The 18,433-nt window shown below is 41.0% G+C and overlaps 2 protein-coding genes across 6 annotated transcripts; one reads left to right on the top strand and one right to left on the bottom strand.

Annotated features, from left to right (window-relative positions):
* Window positions 1–4: 4 nt before the first annotated feature.
* pou2f1b (POU class 2 homeobox 1b) lies at window positions 5–14,931 on the bottom strand. Of its 5 annotated transcripts, none has more exons than XM_079563022.1 (15): window positions 14,860–14,931; window positions 9,714–9,779; window positions 9,380–9,471; window positions 8,813–8,908; window positions 8,068–8,256; window positions 7,847–7,952; window positions 7,663–7,760; window positions 7,411–7,578; window positions 7,179–7,320; window positions 6,930–7,075; window positions 6,611–6,793; window positions 6,361–6,475; window positions 5,956–6,274; window positions 5,773–5,861; window positions 5–5,679 (listed from the first exon to the last, which is right to left on the bottom strand). In XM_079563022.1, the coding sequence occupies exons 1-15, from the start codon at window positions 14,903–14,905 to the stop codon at window positions 5,414–5,416; spliced, it is 2,121 nt and encodes a 706-aa protein (XP_079419148.1). In that variant the 5' UTR covers window positions 14,906–14,931; the 3' UTR covers window positions 5–5,413. The 5 variants fall into 5 exon arrangements, with proteins under 5 accessions (XP_079419148.1, XP_079419150.1, XP_079419151.1 ...); XM_079563024.1 differs by having other exon boundaries at window positions 6,611–6,796; window positions 6,930–7,085; window positions 7,180–7,320; XM_079563025.1 differs by having other exon boundaries at window positions 5–5,676; window positions 6,611–6,796; window positions 6,930–7,085; window positions 7,180–7,320.
* Window positions 13,363–18,184, top strand: gpa33b (glycoprotein A33 (transmembrane), paralog b). Its single transcript, XM_079563029.1, has 7 exons — window positions 13,363–14,280; window positions 16,194–16,351; window positions 16,614–16,830; window positions 16,906–17,070; window positions 17,141–17,257; window positions 17,326–17,452; window positions 17,550–18,184. Exons 1-7 carry the CDS (start codon window positions 14,160–14,162, stop codon window positions 18,097–18,099), a joined length of 1,455 nt encoding a protein of 484 aa, XP_079419155.1. The 5' UTR covers window positions 13,363–14,159; the 3' UTR covers window positions 18,100–18,184.
* Window positions 18,185–18,433: the final 249 nt, after the last annotated feature.

Below are 18,433 nucleotides of genomic sequence, written 5' to 3'. Positions count from 1 at the left end.
GTTGGAAAATGGTTTAATGATGTTTACAACAAAAAATAACTGTACAATTACAGTAAAAGATTATCGTATATGTGTATAAAAACAAAACAAACAAAAAATACAGCAGACAAATGCATCAAAACCTACTATGTATCCTGATTCACATACTTAAAACTACACAATCTTTCAGTTTTACGCCACCACAATGGGAGGCAGGCATTTTTTAGTGTGCCAGTTTTTTTTTTTTTTTCTTTGTATTTTTGTGTATATGTTCATTTCATCATGTAGGAGCAGTGTCCCTCAGTCAGTGATGGAAACCAGACCTCTTTACAATAGTCCTGGTAAGTCACTCATATTAACTGCAGAGTTCAAAAGGGAGCAGGGAAATAGGAACACATTCGTTACAAAGAGCCCAAGCTTTGAGAAGTATATGTGTTACAGAACGCATTCATGAAGATACACAGTATGTACATAGTTGGCATTTTTCTTATCTTTTTAAAGCAATGGTCACTTGGGCTTTGAACTGATATTACACACAACACCCCAAACATACAAAAATACAGTTATCTTTAAACCTACCAAGAGTAAGACAGTTCTGTAGTTAGTTCCATGCTGTGACAGAAAAACAACAAAGTTCAACAGACAGTCTCACACAGGTTATTTTCTCAGAAATATACCAAAATATACATCTAAGCTTTGGAATTACTGAGGCTAGGACTAAAGCCAGTGCTGGGTTTGTCTCTTAATACACATGCTGCAGGGCAGAAGGGAGAGAACAGATAGACAGGAAAGAGATTTCTTTGGTATCTGCATTTGTCAAAAGTTAAATATTTGGATTTTTGCTTTGGGATAGCGCTCATAAGATCTATACAACCTCACTTTAAATAAAGCATTAAACAAAGTGTCACTGAAGCCCATTGGCCAGAGCCATAGGGACACAGTCCATAAAGAGTGAAGGACCATGATGCATAGTGTCACAGCAGATCAGTCCATAGTAGATGCAACGTGAAAGCAAACAAGAGGCCGAGTAAAGGCAGCGATGAAGATTCGCGACCGCAGGATGTGTATTTCACCTGGAGACAACAGGAATATGTCCGGAGACTACAGTGTACAGATGTGATGGATACAAGTCATCACCACAATGTCTACGTCAAGATATTGTGGGTAAAAAAAAAAGAAAAGAAATTAAAAAAAACAAGTGGATCCAAGCTACAGCGTCTAAGACAGACAGACAAAAACATTGAGTCCTGAGCATGTACAGTGTGCACAGGAAAAACCCTCAGTGTGTATTAGCAAACATCACCCAGCTACCATCCGACTGGTTGAACTACATGCGTGTCTCAGAGCGCGCTCTGTGCTTTCTGACTTCCCCCGATCCCCACCCACAGGCACTGAAACCACTGCACAAGCACCACAGTTTGGCCAGGTGTTCACTCATCTTATTTTTTGACATTCACATGCACAGAGAGCAGACATTACAAATGAATGGTCATCTGTGGCAAGCAAGAGCAGCTGGCATTTGATGCTGAGCAGTGTGGCGGGGATGGGCGAAACAGTGTCATTCATATACAATCAAGTTAGAAGTCTTTGGTTAAATGTTGTTACCGCGAGGGAGAGCAAGAGCGGGCTGAGACACTCACGTGAAGTCACAAACCTACCTGTACTTTGTCACGTTAAAATAACATAAGATTGTCAAAATCAAACAAAACTATAAATAGGAAAAAGGAGGGAATTGTAAAAAAAAAAAGAAGAAAAAAAAAAGAAATCTCCAGGGAAAGTTAAATTAAAGTAGTAAAACATAAATAAAGAAGGAACTGTGACACAGTATTAAGGCTGAAATGAGGGAGGAAAAAAAGAGAGGACATTATGTGTACACTGTCTCCCTCTAGTGGCCTTTTGTAAACAAGACAAAGTACAGGCGGGGATGGGCTACTACTTTTAGTTTAGTGTACATTTGATGTTTTTAGAGTTTTTGAAACTTTTTTGTATCGTTACAGATTAAAGCAGGTTCTTAGTCTTTAAGCTAAAAAATGAGGTATACAACATATCCTTTGCTTTATTGGTGCTTTCCTTGAACAGCACTAAAAAACAGCAAACCAGTGATTTCCAAACTGCTCGTTACACTTCTGTGTATTTGACCCAAACAAACATCCTCTATATCTAGAAATGAGCTAATGCAGAAAAGGCATTTAAGCTAGGTCAGTGCCAGTCAGCTTTAGGACACACCATCATTTCAACTTGTCACTGGCTCCGCTGGGTTCACTGAAACAGCCCCTCTATATAAAAAAATGTCACGTCTCGCCACCCTCTATTGAAACCTGCTGGAAGATGCAGATTTATAGCTCGCACTTCCTATACACACACAAACACAGGGACACACACACACACACTTGCTGGAATATTTAGTAAAGCTTTTCACACAGGTTCTCCCTGTATCATCTAAAAACATAGGTAGCCACATAATCGCAAACTCTGAAATGCCCAGTACATCGTAGTGTTTCAGAAAAAAAAATGCACCAGCCAAGTTCAAGGAGCTGGAAAATAAGCATGTTTCTCCTGTGCGCTCACTCATACAACAATGCTACAATGCTCATGTCTATGTAACAATAAGGCATAAATGATAATGGTGACATTTTTTTAACGAATAAAGCCAGTGATCTTGCCTTCTCACAGAACAAGTATCGTTGCAAATCGAACGTAAAAAAAAAAAACCTTAACAACCAATAACATCCTAATATAAGATCTGCTGCAAAAATGGAGCCCACCTTTTAGGACTAGCCACAAGATCCGGGTCACATTTCCTCAGCGCAAAACCATGAGGGAGTCACACTCTTTCCCCGCTAATGGCTGGTTCACACAAATCCGATAAGGCGAAATCTGACGTTTCATATCATGTTTGGTCTCAACGCATTTCTAGGAAAAAAAAAGCTAGTTTGCAAAGAAAAAAAAACAGGAGGAAGAATTTAAAGATTTCTGTGTAAATATGAAAAACACTACATTCAGTCTTGATAACATACTGGTTAGAATATAAAATATGAATATCTTACAAGCGATTAGATATAATTATATGTATAGAATTAGCAAAAGGTTATTAATTCTAATTCCACAGATAAATATTTCAGCAACATCCTATGATGGTAGTGGCAACTCATTGAACTTGTGAGCGTACGCTAAGTAACTGCAACAAAATGAGATCAGATGTCCTTAGGCCTATAAGGGAAACCACAGAACAGACAGACACCTGCCGATCTGCAAAGAGAAAGGCTAAAGCTTTGGCAAGAAGGATAAAAATAAACTGTAAATACCTCATAAATAGTAGTATTAGAAAATAGCAGTAGTCGATTATCATATAGTTCCTATGGTTTATGTGTAGTTTATTATCAGCCTTTAACGGCAAGTCAGCACTAACACGTTCTGCATTTGATAGAAATATCTGAAGGTTAAACTTATTTTAGTGCTGCTGAGGTATTTCCAGTCAAAAGTAGTATGTAAAAAAATTAAGATCTTTTTTCTTACAGGCATAAGGTTAAACCCACTATTTACCTTTGGAAAAGAGCAATGCTACTTTAGTGTGGGCTTCAGCTCGAAGATCATTTTGGCAGATATTACAAAATCAAGAACATATTCAGGTTTTATGCTGGTATTCCGTGGTGGTGGAGAAGAAAATGAGTGTTTAGTTCCGATGTAGTTACACATTTGAGTTCTCCAGAGAGGAGGGTCGCCTGAACCACCAAACCTGATTTACAGGATGTCGTCATAAAGCTATCAGAAAGCATGCAGGCCTCTAAACAGCTCAACTGTCTCAGGAGCTCCAGCAGCGCGTTGGTAAAGCTAAGTTTCTGTGACCTTTATCCAGCAGCACCTACTGAGAAAAATGGAAAAAGAACAGCTCTTGTGCTTGGACAGGCACAGCAACGACGGGAAAAACCGCTTTGGTTTAAGCTGTTTATGGCTGAATAGTAGAAAACCAAAAGCAGAACCATCTCTCATCAGTCGAAACAGCCAAATTAAAACACAAAGCAGCCCATAATCGGCTGTAGTGACAAAAAAAAGATTCAGGTTTTTGAGTTTATGGTCCAAAAAATAAAAATAAAACCCCTGGTCATCAACGTCCCGCTTTTTGGTTGTGTGTGCTGCTAATGAGTCATGCTCAGACACTCATTCAAATTCAAAATAAGAAAATCTTTGGAAATAATCATAAAAATATTGCATTTCTATTTTCAGTTGACAAGGAAAGATTTGTACTCATAAATAGACAAGACTAAGCTACCCAACTACAAACAGCAAATATCTGAACAAATATTTTTGGTATATCTTAAAAGCACATATGCCAGTCATGTGACTGCAGACAAAGAATGTCCTTCCACCCAAACAGACTGCAGCTCATCAATCCAGTTTTTTGGTACAGATACTGTGCACAAGTAGATACAACGGTACTACTATCATAACGTAAAATACAACACAATAATTCCATCAATGCCAATGCAACCTCTCGCAGACTGACAAAATCATCCACAAGCCCTAAACTGGTGATCCACCCTTCAGTGCTTACTAGGTTAAAGACAGCACTTGGAGACTTTCTAGTTGAATCCTGAAATAATATACAACTTCCCAAATAACTACCATTCACCACAACTCACCAAATAGAAAACAGACTGCTTGTTGCAGTTTCTCCTAAAGCTCTTAAGCATTTTAAAAAGTCAAAGTGTAAAGTCTGCACCCCATTTATTTTACAAGGCTCAGTGGCTTCTTCACCACCAAGACGCTGTAAAAGTCAGTGTTTCCAGAAGAACAGAGAGCCAAATCTGGTTCCTCTGACCCTTAAAGCAATGATAACCTTTATATCGGCCACTTATTACTCATTTTAAAGCCTTATAACCACAAGTCAAATCAATAGATATTATAAACTTAATATGCGACTTACAATGTTATGCAAATGTCAACTAATATAGGTGAGATAGACGTCGCTATTTTGTAACAAACATGATATGGTTTAAAACGGAGCCTGTCTAAAAAGTGTGATGCTATGTAGTACAAATGTCAATATAGTCAAACTAGTAGTAGATCAATTCAACTGGAAGGCAAAACATTAATAAAGAAATGAAATGATTAGAGTTTTTTGGTTAGATTTGTTGCAGGAGATCAGGGATTATTCTGTATATAACAGCCTGATGGTATCACCAATTATTTCTTCCTGAACATTTGACATGGTTAATATGAAACCAACAACCACATGAGTTGTTCGTGGGGGGGGGAGGAATATAAATTTTAAAATATTATATATTAAAAAAGATTAAAAACAAAAGAAAAATCCCAACCCCAGTATCAATTGAGGCTGTTTTTTGGTGGCAGCAAAAAAGTACTTAAATAGAAGGAATAAAAGAATCTATGATCAAAGTAATCGAGTGCCGTCTATGATGCAGCTGGGCCGGCTTCACTGAGCTTTGGAGGCAGTAGTAATCGTTGAGGCTTGCACAGGCACAGCTCCTGTTGTGGCTTGATGAGCATCAGTGGTGACCTGCAGCCCCCCTGCCCCAGCTGACACCAAGCTCACCGGGTTAGCCTGAGTGAGCAGGGACAGGTTTTGGGGCAGGAACAGGTTTGTCACAAGGTTGTGCGTGTTACCGGCACCGGTGTTGGCAAACAGGAAGTTGCCACCGTCCAGTGAAGTGATGGGGATTGTGCCGGATGCCAGAGCTGCTGAATAAAAAAACATTAACTTTAAATCAGCTGCAAGTGGAATAAAAGGAACTAAACATTTGAAATGTTGACGCATTATTAGTTGGAGGTTACCTTGTATTGTTGCGAGTGTACTGTTGTTCATGAGTGAGGGACTCAGGGCACCACCGAGGCCACCAGGAGCGAGACTGAGAAGAGCTCCTCTAAACAAGGCATTTTAGACAAGGCTCATGAGTAAATACCAGAGTAACATGACAAACATGACAAAAATGGAAAAAATAGAAATCTAAAACTGACCCTGGAGCGAACTGTGAAGATGCCATTAGACCAGGGTTGAATCCTGCAGCTGCAGCAGCCATAGCAGCAAAGCTGGTGGGTATCTGGGACCCCTGCAGTGCGGACAGCCCTTGAGCAGTTAGCATCACATGCCCCGACTCCAGAGCAGTGGCCATGGAAGACGCAGCTTGGATAGCCGCCTGAGTGCCAGCTTTGCTCTCCGAGGAGGTGGTATGGATGATGGTTGGTGAAGGACTGAGGGATGGAGAGCTGGATGCCGTGGTTACTACAGGCGCCGTGGAGATGACAGATGCAGTATTTGTGATTCCAACAGTTGTAGCTTAAAATAGGTTAAGTGGCGTACATTAGACAAAACCACCACATACATAGGACGGATTATTTCCTGATGCTTTCAAAAATACAAACCTGTGAAAGGCAAAGTGGAGACACTGGTGCTGGTGAGTGGGATCACGGGGTTTACTGTCAGAGTGGTGGGTGTGCTCATAGTTGGGCTGCTTACAAGACTGGCTGTACTTGCCACCTATAATAAACAATAAACAGACTCTGTACAACAAAATCGGATGCGAAGATAACCTGGCCAATACAAATTAAAGCAAAGGCCTGTAAGTACTCCAAAGGTGAATTGGAAGAAACGTTTGTCTCTTCGGATTCGTACCAGGGGACTGCTGGGCGTGAAAATGGTTTTGATGGGGGTGTTGCCTCCACTGTTTCCACTGCTCGGCGGGTTAATCCTCTTCTCCTTCTGTCGACGATTGCAGAACCAGACTCGAATAACCTCTTTCTCCATGTTGAGTTGGTCAGCAATCATGGTGATCTCCTCAGAGGTAGGTTTTTGGTTCTGCTTGAATAGGCGAAGAAGCCAGAGATTTCCAGTCAGTACTTTCAGTCGAGCAATATCTAGTACATTAACATTTGTACATCAAAGTGGAAAAGTTAGGAAAAAAATAACTAAGAAGCACAAATTAGCTACTCACCTCTAAAAAGCTCTTTTCTAAGGCCACTCGGATGTTGGTCTCAATACTGGTCCTCTTCTTGCGCCTGCGGTTGATGCCCTCTATACCCAGGCCAGGGGAGCCAAGGCCACTGGGGCTGGAGAGCGCCTGATCCGACGTCAGATTCTCTGCACAAACAGCGCAGATGCAAAGCAAAGGGAGCCAGGTAAAGTCGCGTGCTACAGTTCGAGTCACAAGGGTGCGCATGTACAAGGAGGGTGGGAGACAAACCTGCATCGTTCAGCCACTTTTCCAGCAGTGGCTTGAGTTTGCACATGTTCTTAAAGCTTAGATTCAAGGCCTCAAAGCGTGAGATGGTAGTTTGGCTAAAATCATTTCCATACAGCTTCCCCATTGCCAGGCCCACGTCGCCCTGACACAAAAAGAATGGGGGGGGAAATGTGACAATCGCGATACACGATACAGTAAATGGAAGTGTTTTGGGAGTGATTTCTATGCACACCTGCGTGAAGCCAAGTTTGATACGTCTTTGTTTGAAGGTCTTGGCAAACTGCTCCAGCTCTTCCAGGTCACTAGGCTCCTCAAGAGTGGGGGTGTCCAGTCGCTTAGGGGGGGTCTGACTGTGGATGATACTGGGAGTAGCTGTGGTTGTGCGGGTCGGGGTTGCAGGCTGTATCATCAAACAAACAAAAAGGATGTAAAGACTGGACATGAGAAAAGTAGCATAATGCAAAAAGTAGATGTGTTTCCAAACCTGAGTTGCAAGGGCGATGTTTGCGTGAGTTGACAGGAGGTTAGCTTGGCTATGAGGCTGAGGTAGTTGAGTTAGAAGACTTTGGGCTTGCAATATGCCTATGAAGGGAACACAATATACATTTAATAGGTGTTTTTAAGAGAGGGACCAGCAACAGAACAGTATAGAAATATAATATACAGACCCTGCTGGCCCGACTGTGTTGGTGAGATGATAAGCTGAGTGGACAGTGGGGTCGTGATGTGGTGGCCAGGCTGGACCAAAACAAACTGGGGCAGGGTTTGTAGCTGCTGAAACAACAAATATGTATACATTAAATATCACGACCAAGAAACACCCATTTCCCCTGCCAATCCTCCCCTAATCAACCCCAAACTAGTAAAACGTGGTTGTCTGGAGCCTTACTGGGGTTATCTGGATGGGCTGTGACAAGGGCAGTTGTGTTATGGGAGTTGCTGCAGAAGCGGAGATGCTGGCCCCTGTGGTGCTGCTCTGCTGGCTCGCTGAGTGCTGCCCCGCTAGGCCTGCCAGGAGCTGGGCCTGGACCTGAGCCTGCTGGAGCAACAGCTGCTGCTGAGCTGGAGTCAGGGTCAACTACAGAGGCAACATCAGAGCCACATCATTAAACAAAGCATAATATTGACAGGTAATGAGAAAATAAACATGACTTCGATTTATGGAGAGCTGTAAAATTCACATTTAATGACTTAATGCTGCCACAAAACAGAACGTGTAAGATTCTTGAAAAAACAAAAAGGAGCATGTAATTGTGTGCTACATATGTATTATGACAGGAAAGATTATGGATGTTTTGTGGCAACACTATGAAGATGCCTGTGTGTTCTTGACAGACAAATGGACAGAGGACTCATGCAGCTGAGCCGGGCATGAAGGAAATGATGCCATGTATAAATTCAAAACCACATGCAGAGTAAACACACTCCCATTGACTGAGTGTCACCAACACACTCACAAAGGTCTGAACGCTGCGACAAAACCTTTCACATGTAAGTGAACTATGTCAATGGACATGTGGAACACAGCCAGATTGTCACTGGGATGAACAGGCATGAATAAATCACATTTACTTTCTGTTTTTGCACAAGTTTGGCAATGTTAACTTTATGCAATGAAGCAACAAGCCACTTACTCCAGCTATCTGTCCTCCGGCCAACATTAGCTGTGTTTGAGGCAATACGCTCTGCTGGACGGAGGTCGGAAGCGCACTCGAGTCTTCCGACTTAGACTAACAGACATAAAACATGAAAGCTTAGATAGAATTTCCTGTGTAATGCCAACATAAGATTTCAAACTGAGCTACAAAGAAAATGTGTGAGCAACCTGCTGAGGATTTTCCAGAGAATTAATATACAATATAAATTAAAAAATATATAAATGATGAGTATTTAAATGCACAACAGTCTTCAGAGGGAAGTGCAGGCAGACTTGAGATAATTACAATAACTGTTATGCAGTGCATGTAAATTCTGCATAGATTTGCATATTCTCAGCCATCTGTTTCCGAGCAACCGCAGAGCGCTAATTAGCATACAGGGTTGATTAATCTGCCTTGTTGCCAGGCGACACTGGGAGAGCCTGGCTTATTTAAATGAACTCTTTCCGTGTGTTCACATGAAGTGTCACTTAAACTGCTCAAAATTCTTTAAAAAGCTTTCAATATTTTTTTAGACATGTTCAAGTAAAACCAGCGGCTGACCTGTTGCAGGAAGGCTTGTGCATGTGCATTTGTGATTGCACATGTGTTTGGCATCGTCTGCCTCTGAAAGTCCAATCCATTACTGTGGATTCCTGCAAACAAAAAGAAATAAGTAACAGAGCAGTGCCTGATGCTGAAAGTCAACAACCGTAGAAATAGGAGAACATTATTGATATGCCAAATGTGGACAGTTTAAGTTTGAAATGCAGCAATGGCCAACATGCATATTGTAATCAACACTACAGTGTGTTTTTAGCAAAAGCCATTCTTGACATTCACAACGTGTGTAATGGAAAAACAAAATCAAAACAGGGCATAACTTGACATCACTTACCGGAGCTGTTGTCGCCACTGTCCATTGCACATTTAGTAGTTCCGGACTGATTATTTACTTTAACATCTATGAAGACAGAGCAGAGAGAGAGACCATGCAGTTAATACTCGCTAATACTTTTAAGAGGCAAGAAATGTCATCCGTTAAACTCTCCTGCCAAGAAGCCAAGTGAAACGACCGGCCTGAACAACGCCATAAAAACTCACCCACACTAGTTCCACCTGTGTTTTCCAGCATGACTGCAGGAGCCTGTGACTTGGCCGGGCGCGCCTGCCAACAGGCTGTCCTGTCCGGCACAGTTCCTCCTCCCACTCCTCTCTGTCTTCACTCTCCACTGGTCAGTGAGCAGACTTCAATACAAGCCGGGCTATACACAGACTCAGTGGCACTGTCCAACTCACGGTTCACTGAGCAGCACTGGGAGACTCACACTGGGAAAGCCAACAAGGTTTAGGCAAACAGCGCGCCTTCTCTCTTCTATTTCCTTTTCTTATAGCTCGCTCTCTTCCACATTGCCTCTTTCTCCCTCTCTCTCCCTGGCATGCCAAGATTGTCAGTACTTCTGAAAAAGTTCCCTCTCTCTCTCTTTTGCTGGAATGAAACAAACGGCAAGAGCAGCTGGCGGCCTCCACCATCTCCACCCCCCCGCCCCAAACTCCATAATGAAGCATAATCAGTATGCAGCTGATTAAAGTCGTATGCAAATCTGCCTCTGCCTCGTTAGCAATGCACGGCTTTGAAGTCCTGCGAGCAACGCATTTCACACCGGGCTCTGAAAGCTTTCTGCATAATTTAAACCCCTATAAATATTTATCAGCTCATTAGCATATTAATTGGATGGCTTTTGGAGGACGATAAAAAACAGGGGAATAAGAACGACACAGAGGGAAGAAAAAGTGCTCAAACTGGCACTTGGCAAGACGGAGGGAGGGGAAGTAGCAGCACGGGACCAATTATTCTAAAAGTGCACAGCTAAAAAGTAATTAACTAAGAGCAGGTAGAGGGACGCCGATCTACCCAGAATGCAGTGTGGGGCCTGTCTGCGGCGGTCTGGGCATGTTAGCAAGGCAGGGATCCATTAATAAAATGTCTTTGACTCCCGCAGATTCTTCCTGTGAGTCTGACGAGGCCTAACTTGAGGGGTAGGGGTCTGGGTGAGGTGCGAGTGGGCGGGGGATTCGCTCAATCGGAAATAAATAAGTCCATGTTAATCCAGCACAAGGCCGTCATTACTTCAGGCCCCCTGCGGTTAAAGCATTCCTGTGAGCAGCTACAGAGCGGGCGGTGGGCTGTTGCTGTCAATGTTTATGAAGTGTTAGGGGATTAGCATATTTAGATTAGCCTTACATTCCATTAGTGCTTCATTTCGGGAGGCTTTAAAATTCATTTTACCCCTTGCTCAGAAGGTTAATATAATAGGACAAATCAGTCCTGCTGGTGCAGCGTTATAGGTGTCCTGTGAATTTAAATGTCTTGAGACGATGTCAGTTTTTTTTTTTTTTTTTTTCAGCTTAAGAGGCAAGACAGATTTTGACCAAGTCCTACTAGTACTACTAACTACCACAACTAGGACTTTATCATCAGTATCACAAAATTAGCAATATTGATATTGAAAGAAGCCAATATCGCAATATCACTAAAGTCATCTTAGGACTGAAAAATACACATTTTTCAAACCAAACTACTCCAAGAAACTCCTTAAGTTTCAAGTGAAGTGACTTCCACCACGTCTCCGCATTTCCAGAGGTCCAGTCAGGCTACGCAATGACAAATTAAAGTGGCTACATGCAATGAACAAATTGCAAAAACTGCAATTATTTAGATAAAACATGCCCTGGTATCAAAACAAAGTAAATGTTTCTCTTGGAACTCATCATCTATAAAACCTGTTAATATGAAGCTTAGACCAGCAGTTCAGGAAACACCGTTAATGCATCACATCCTGACAAGCCAAATAAATAAAACTACAAGTTTCAACTTTAAAAACATTCAGCAGATTTACCATCTTAACAAGTTACAGTTGTTTCCTCACAGAGTTCTGTTCATTCTGCTCATGATACTGGCTGAATACTATTAATAAACTATCAAAACAAATAATCAACAGTCATTATTGGCAAAGGCCTGTTGTGCCAAACAAAGCAATACAAAAACCCAATAGTTGAGAGTCACTGAGATACTATCGACCGCTACAATGTCCTGAAATAAGTGTGATCCTTGTACTACTGTATATTAGGAGCACATCAACCAGTCATCTGTCATGTGTAATGTGTAAGCTCCTGGGCCAGACTTGTTTAAAATGTGCACTGGAAACTGACTCTTCATTTAAAACATAAATAGAAAATCTATCCATTCCAACCAAACTAAACTAATCACAACTACTACTACTACTCAGCAAAACTGCAATCAAATGTTTTATCAAAAATTATGCTGCCCTAACGTCCATAAGACAAAAATAATTTACCTAATAAACACACTGTCGAGTGTCGACTAGGGCTGGGACGATATATACTTTTGTCACGAGCTGATACAATAAGTAATATAAGAAATAATAGTAATAATAATGAATATGTTAACCTTAAAATGTGTAAAAAGAAAAACAGTCACGTGTCCAAAGTTTATACACCAAATACCATTTGACATTTATTTAAGTGTAAAGATTGAAAAATGCATTAACACTAAATGTAACACAGTGCTGTGTAACTGTTATTGGAAAACAATGGAGTGCATGATAAAAATGCCTCCAAACACAAGGTTTCAAAGTATTGCGACACTTGATATTGCAGCACAAAGTACTGCGATCCGATCTGATATATTGTCCAGCCCTACTGCACACAATCTTGTAGTGTCAAGAGAAATCTGCTTCACCTCAAAAGCACAATAAACTAAATTTTAAAATATTATAAACGAAATGCAAGCGATACCTCCAAATCATACTATAAATATTGCATATCCTCAAGTGAGCGTAATGTTAGGGGGTTGACTGGTTTGCAAAGTCTTGGTATGGAACAATGCTTCGCACAAATATCTTGTGCAGTGAATTTTAAATATGTAACTCATTAAACCCATAATACAAGCTGAATTCAGCACAGATAATGTGAGCTGGGACTTTCAACATTAGACAAAGAAAAACTTAATTAGCACATCTACATTCAGCGCCACTGTATGGAGCTAGACTCATCACACATAACTAATTGTAAGTCTGTGGTATTTCTTTGTGTGGACTCAACAGTAAAGATCATTTCAAACACATAGAAATCCTATTTGCTGCTATCTCTAATTCTGCCACCTGACCAAAAGTCAAACAAACAATGCCATTTTTCTACTTCCCATAAAATATGTTTAATGCATAAATAATACATCGAAAAGGAAAAGGTTTTTGACGACATTTACAAAACGTATTGCAAAGTAAGATATAAAAAAAGTGCTCATGGAGAAGGCCTTCTCAGTACTCAAAAACAGCATGTCTTGAATTTATTACGGCAAATGATGCATTATTCATAGCAACTGTGTTTACATTAATGAATATTCATGGTGGAAGTACAAGGCTGGAAAGAGGGAGGAACTGCAAAACTGATTAAATGAGAAACGCAGAGGAGTGAGGAAGACAAAAAGATTTCGGTCTTGTTTTAAAACAAGAAAGAACGTTGGTTTTAGTTTTCACTTTACATACAGTGCCTTCTCATTTGAAACAGGTATGCAAATAGAACTATGTTGTTCAACACATCAAGTGTGTTATTACGGATTTTTTTGCAATTAAGTTGATTTAATCCTGACTTTGATCAAAAGCCAAACTGCCTTAACCGCAACTGCTTCCTTCACACCTTTGTGGATACCTATTTGAAAAAGAGAAAAAAAGAGTGGAGTCAAGCTGTGTCTTGCCCGGCCTTGAATCCAGCACAGAATAGTCTGCCCTGCCTGTTATTATTGTGGCTTTCCGGAAGTGGGCCTCTGCACCCCTCCCTGCGCCTCCGGGGAATCACAGGTACAACCAGTGCAAAGCACCAACTTCAGGAGTGATACTCCCGTGGGGAAATGCAAAGATCCATCACTTAAAGGCTCGTTCACACTTCATAAGACGCAAGAACTTTATGAATGAGCCTTAAGGATGCATGTAGTCGCGCAAGTCTTTACAAAGTGACCAATACTGTTATCATTGTTTCCCACTGTCACCCTGTATTTGGAAAGTGTGGTCCATACGGTCACACTGTATGGACCACACTGTTTTCAAGTGACTGAAGTTTACCTAAATTTGACATAAACTTCACGTTTAGATGTTCTACTGGACCACCTCGGCTCAGTCCTGTTAACTTTGAGGTCTTTCGTTATCACAGCATCAACTGTCTCGAGGCATTTCATGCCCCGCCACAAACATGTCCTGTTAGTCGAGTCTTTCTGAGAGGAAAATGCAGCTGTTTTCCTGCCGCGGCTCCAGCAGACAGAGAGAATATGCTGAACTCCGCACTCTGCTACAGCTACAGCGGGGCCCGCATGAATAACACAACAGGCTGCTGTCCAGCGCCCAGCACAAAGACTGGGGGAAAATGCTATGCCATAAAACCACGGAGAGGTAACCACGGAGCATCTCAAAACAATTAACGTTGACATTAAAGACACGTTTGCCCGTGCATGTTGTTTCAAGTATCTTTAGACAAACAAGCGCAACCACTGCACCGCTCACGAAATGAATATGCAAAGCTCTTTCAAAAGCTTCACGTCTGTGTGTGCATCAACACAAAGCACAGTGTTAGCAGGCGAGCTAATGCTAGCGGCTAGCGGCTTCATATCAATCAAATACCGTTAACGAAACATCTAAATATATCATGTATGGATCCAAGTCACGTCGATGATTACTAATAAAATATGCTAAACTGTATTTGTCGACAGAGATATGAATATGCAGCGACGTACAGCCATCTAATCACACAAAGGGGGAGGCATGTTTCCATGTAATTTGCCGTCGCACTGCAATAGCTCGTTTCCTCCTCTGTCAATTTACAACTGCTAGCTGTGGTCTGTACGAAAGATGCACCCTGTACAATCATGCTCAACAATGCAATCTCCCTTTCTTTGGCATCCTCCTAATGACAAAATGCGAGGAACACAGTTTGAATATGAGTATGAATATGTAAAATGCTGTAATCATTACCTGGTCCTGAACTCTCATCTTGACTCGCTGCTCCTCCGTCCGCCATTTTGAATATTTAACCCGAAATCCCAGCCCTGAGCCTACCACCTACACGCACTCACAAACACAGGCGTGTGGAGAAGAGGTCTGCGCGCTTATTTACATACAGTATCGCTGCCTCTTCCCTCTCAGGTGGAAAACACTAAATGACAACTTCCAACGAATCCCAAGATTTTACCTGATTTGTTTTTGCGGTGCACATATGAATGGTAAATTAACAATTAACCCAATTCAGTAGGCCTATTGTTTCTGCGTTTTCATCAATCAAGCGCCTCGTTATGGGTACTTTTTTTGTTTGTGTTTTTAAATAATCAAAATAATAAATTAACAGTTTTGATTTTAAAAACAAACGAAGAGATTAAAAAAAATAAAAAAAACACAGTTGAGGTAGGCCTATATGTTGCCCAACTTTAACCAAACCATCCTTCCTTTGCATAAGCCGTAATTACATTTAGTACTTTCTCCACACACAGTGAGCGCGTTTTACTGTTAGTAGGCTACATGTATATCAACTCGTATCAACTGAGTAGAAAATTGGACGGCCAATACTGCGCCCTGCAGGTCATTGTTTGCACGACATTAAATAGACTGTACTTTCATCACAGTGGCCTCCTGATTTTGTGATCGAAATTAAAGGTACCTTTTTTCGAACCAGCCATTGGGTCACAAAAAGGTCAATGATGCACAAATATGAAGTTTATTATTATTATTGTTTTTTTTTCAATGTATACATGCACACATTTTTGTGTATTTTTCTTGTATTTCATTGCACTCTTGAACATAATGGCAATAAAGTACTCAAATCATATCTTGTTTTAAAGAACTGCAACATAGATCTTACCACTTAGTCATAAGCTATGTATTATTATTATTACTTCATAGTTTTGTTTGTTTTTATAGAGCTGTGAAAGAGCAATGATTGGCCCTCGAGAAACATGTGATTACTTATTGACTTTTATTACCTGGAAGTATCACCCCTTCCTTATCAGAGTGTTCACTGTGAAGGTTGAAGGAGCTCCTGTTCCGGGTCTCAGTTGGAAATTTACTTTTCTATGTTCGTCATTATCATCTATTTTCAACATGACTTTTGATTTGCTTGGGTGTATGAAGCTGTTCTTGATCCTCACAGGTAAGGCTCTTGGTTATATGAACAGTTTCTGTATGAATGACTGCCACACCTTAACGGCACAGCGCTGTTAATCATTAATCCAGCACCTTACTATTTTCAGAGAAGAAAAAATGTTAAATAAGGTGGCATTTATAAAGTCTATTGTAATCTGTTATTTTTATTATAGCATGTTCCCACTGCAGATGTCTAGATGTTTCTATCCCCAAGCCAGAATATGAAGTCGCAAGAGGAAGTGACATTACTTTGGACTGTTCATTTTCTCCTGCCAGACCAAACTATGAAATGTTTATCCTGAAATGGGAAACAGTCCAGGATAACAAAGCGGTAAGAGAGTAAATTTACAGTTGTATATTTCTGTGAAGGCTCACATTTATCCGGAGATTATCCATCGTAGAAAAGGTTAAATCAACCTTTGGTAAAGTTGAGGAAGCAACTCGAAGCGGAATGTCCTTAACTTTACCAAAACCCAGTCCAGTCGATGATTTAACCTTTTCTACTCACAGTTGTATAGATCTGGTTGGAACACTCTGAGAGCGCAAAAAGACTTGATAAAAAAATTATTATTATTATTTTTTTTGCCCTTTAGGACATAGTGGCAACTTTTTATTCAAATTTAAATCGTATCGACATATCGCCTGGTTATGAGAGCAGGACCACTTTAGAGGTTGATTCCAACAAACTCGTGAGTAACCTACATTTAACAAAAGTGACAATGGAGGACAATGGAAACTTCCAGTGCACCGTCCTGATTCCTGGAGATGATGAGGGAACACAATCTGCCTCAACGTTTCTTTTAGTCCTTGGTAATTTGCTCAGCTACTTAAAGTAACATAGACGCTACTTTTTAGTAGTTCTTAACATTCATTTCAAATTTTCAGTTCCCCCATCTCCACCAATCTGTAGGATTCAGGGTGAAGCTGAATATTGGCATGATATTATGCTCACATGCATGTCTGAGGAGGGATCTCCCACTCCACTTTATGAATGGAAGAGCTACGCCATTGACAACAGACCAAGATCATTCCCTCCCAAGACAACTGAAAGTAAAACTCGGATTTATTTTGTTACATGTTAATTAGTATTTAGATTAAAGCAGTGCATGATGTATTTCAGAGGATGGAGCATTATCGCTCTTCAACATTTCCAGAGAGACTTCTGGCTTCTTTATTTGCACATCTACAAATCGAATTGCTTCAGCCAGCTGTAACCTCACTTTAGCTGTGATGCCTGGTAAGACCCTATCTTACACTCAGTCTGAATGTGTTTTTATGAGGATAATCACAATTGTATTAATTCAGGAGGTTCAATGAATGGGGCTACTGCTGGTATAATCGGAGGAGTTGTTGCAGCAGCTGTTTTGCTTCTAGCAATACTTATCTTCTGTTGCTACAGAAGGAAGAATAAGAAGGCCAAATATGCTGAAGGGTATGAAATACATCTCCATTATTTGCAATATAAGATGTTAGGACTATGTAATAGTCAAAGTCATAATCTTGTGTCTTTTTTAATGATGACTTGACAGGGCCCCTGGAGAAATGGAGTTTCGTGATGCGGATGATCGAGAGGATTCAGACGAGGCCAGAGAAAACAAGATTCAAAGCAATTACACAAGAGACATTAATGAGCAAAACGTAACCAGTGTCAAAGCATTAGATGAGGACATCGACAGTAATGCTGACAGTCACAAACATCGCGGCAGTAGCGATCGCCTTGACGATAATCGTGATCATTACCGCGGCAGTAGCGATCGCCTTGATGAGAATCGTGATCATTACCGTGGCAGTAGCGATCGCCTTGATGAGAATCGTGATCATTACCGTGGCAGTAGCGATCGCCTTGACGATAAACGTGATCAGTACCGTGGTAGTCGTGATCGCCTTGACGATAATCGTGATCAGTACCGTGGTAGTCGTGATCGCCTTGACGATAATCGTGATCAGTACCGTGGCAGTCGTGATCGCCTTGACGATAATCGTGATCAGTACCGTGGCAGTCGTGATCGACTTGACGACAGTCATCGCTATGGCAGCCGTGATCATCTTGACAACTCAGAGAGAAGACAGTATGACTAGGTGACTCGTGTTACTGAGTGAGCCATGAATGTGTCACTCTGAGCAGAGTTTAAATGAAGATTTTGGGCACATTAGAGAAATAGCTATGTTTTTTTTATCTTGTTGACAATTTTTTTTTCAAAACATCGTTTTGTTTTCTTTTTACATGTCTATTGCTTACAATAAAGGAATTATTTTTAAAAAGACAATTCAGTTGTTGATGCTTAACTGTCTTGACTCCACTAGATCCGAGGTTGGGGGTTCGAATTCCAGCTCCTGCACACTGTCCCTGGGCAAGATACTTCACCCGCAGTGTCTGCGCACTTGTGTTTGAATGAGAGTGTGACTTGGTGAC

This window comes from Gobius niger, assembly GCF_951799975.1.
Source record: "Gobius niger genome assembly, chromosome: 9".
In the NCBI taxonomy this organism is placed as follows: domain Eukaryota; kingdom Metazoa; phylum Chordata; class Actinopteri; order Gobiiformes; family Gobiidae; genus Gobius; species Gobius niger.
This window is presented reverse-complemented; position numbering and strand designations above follow the sequence as displayed.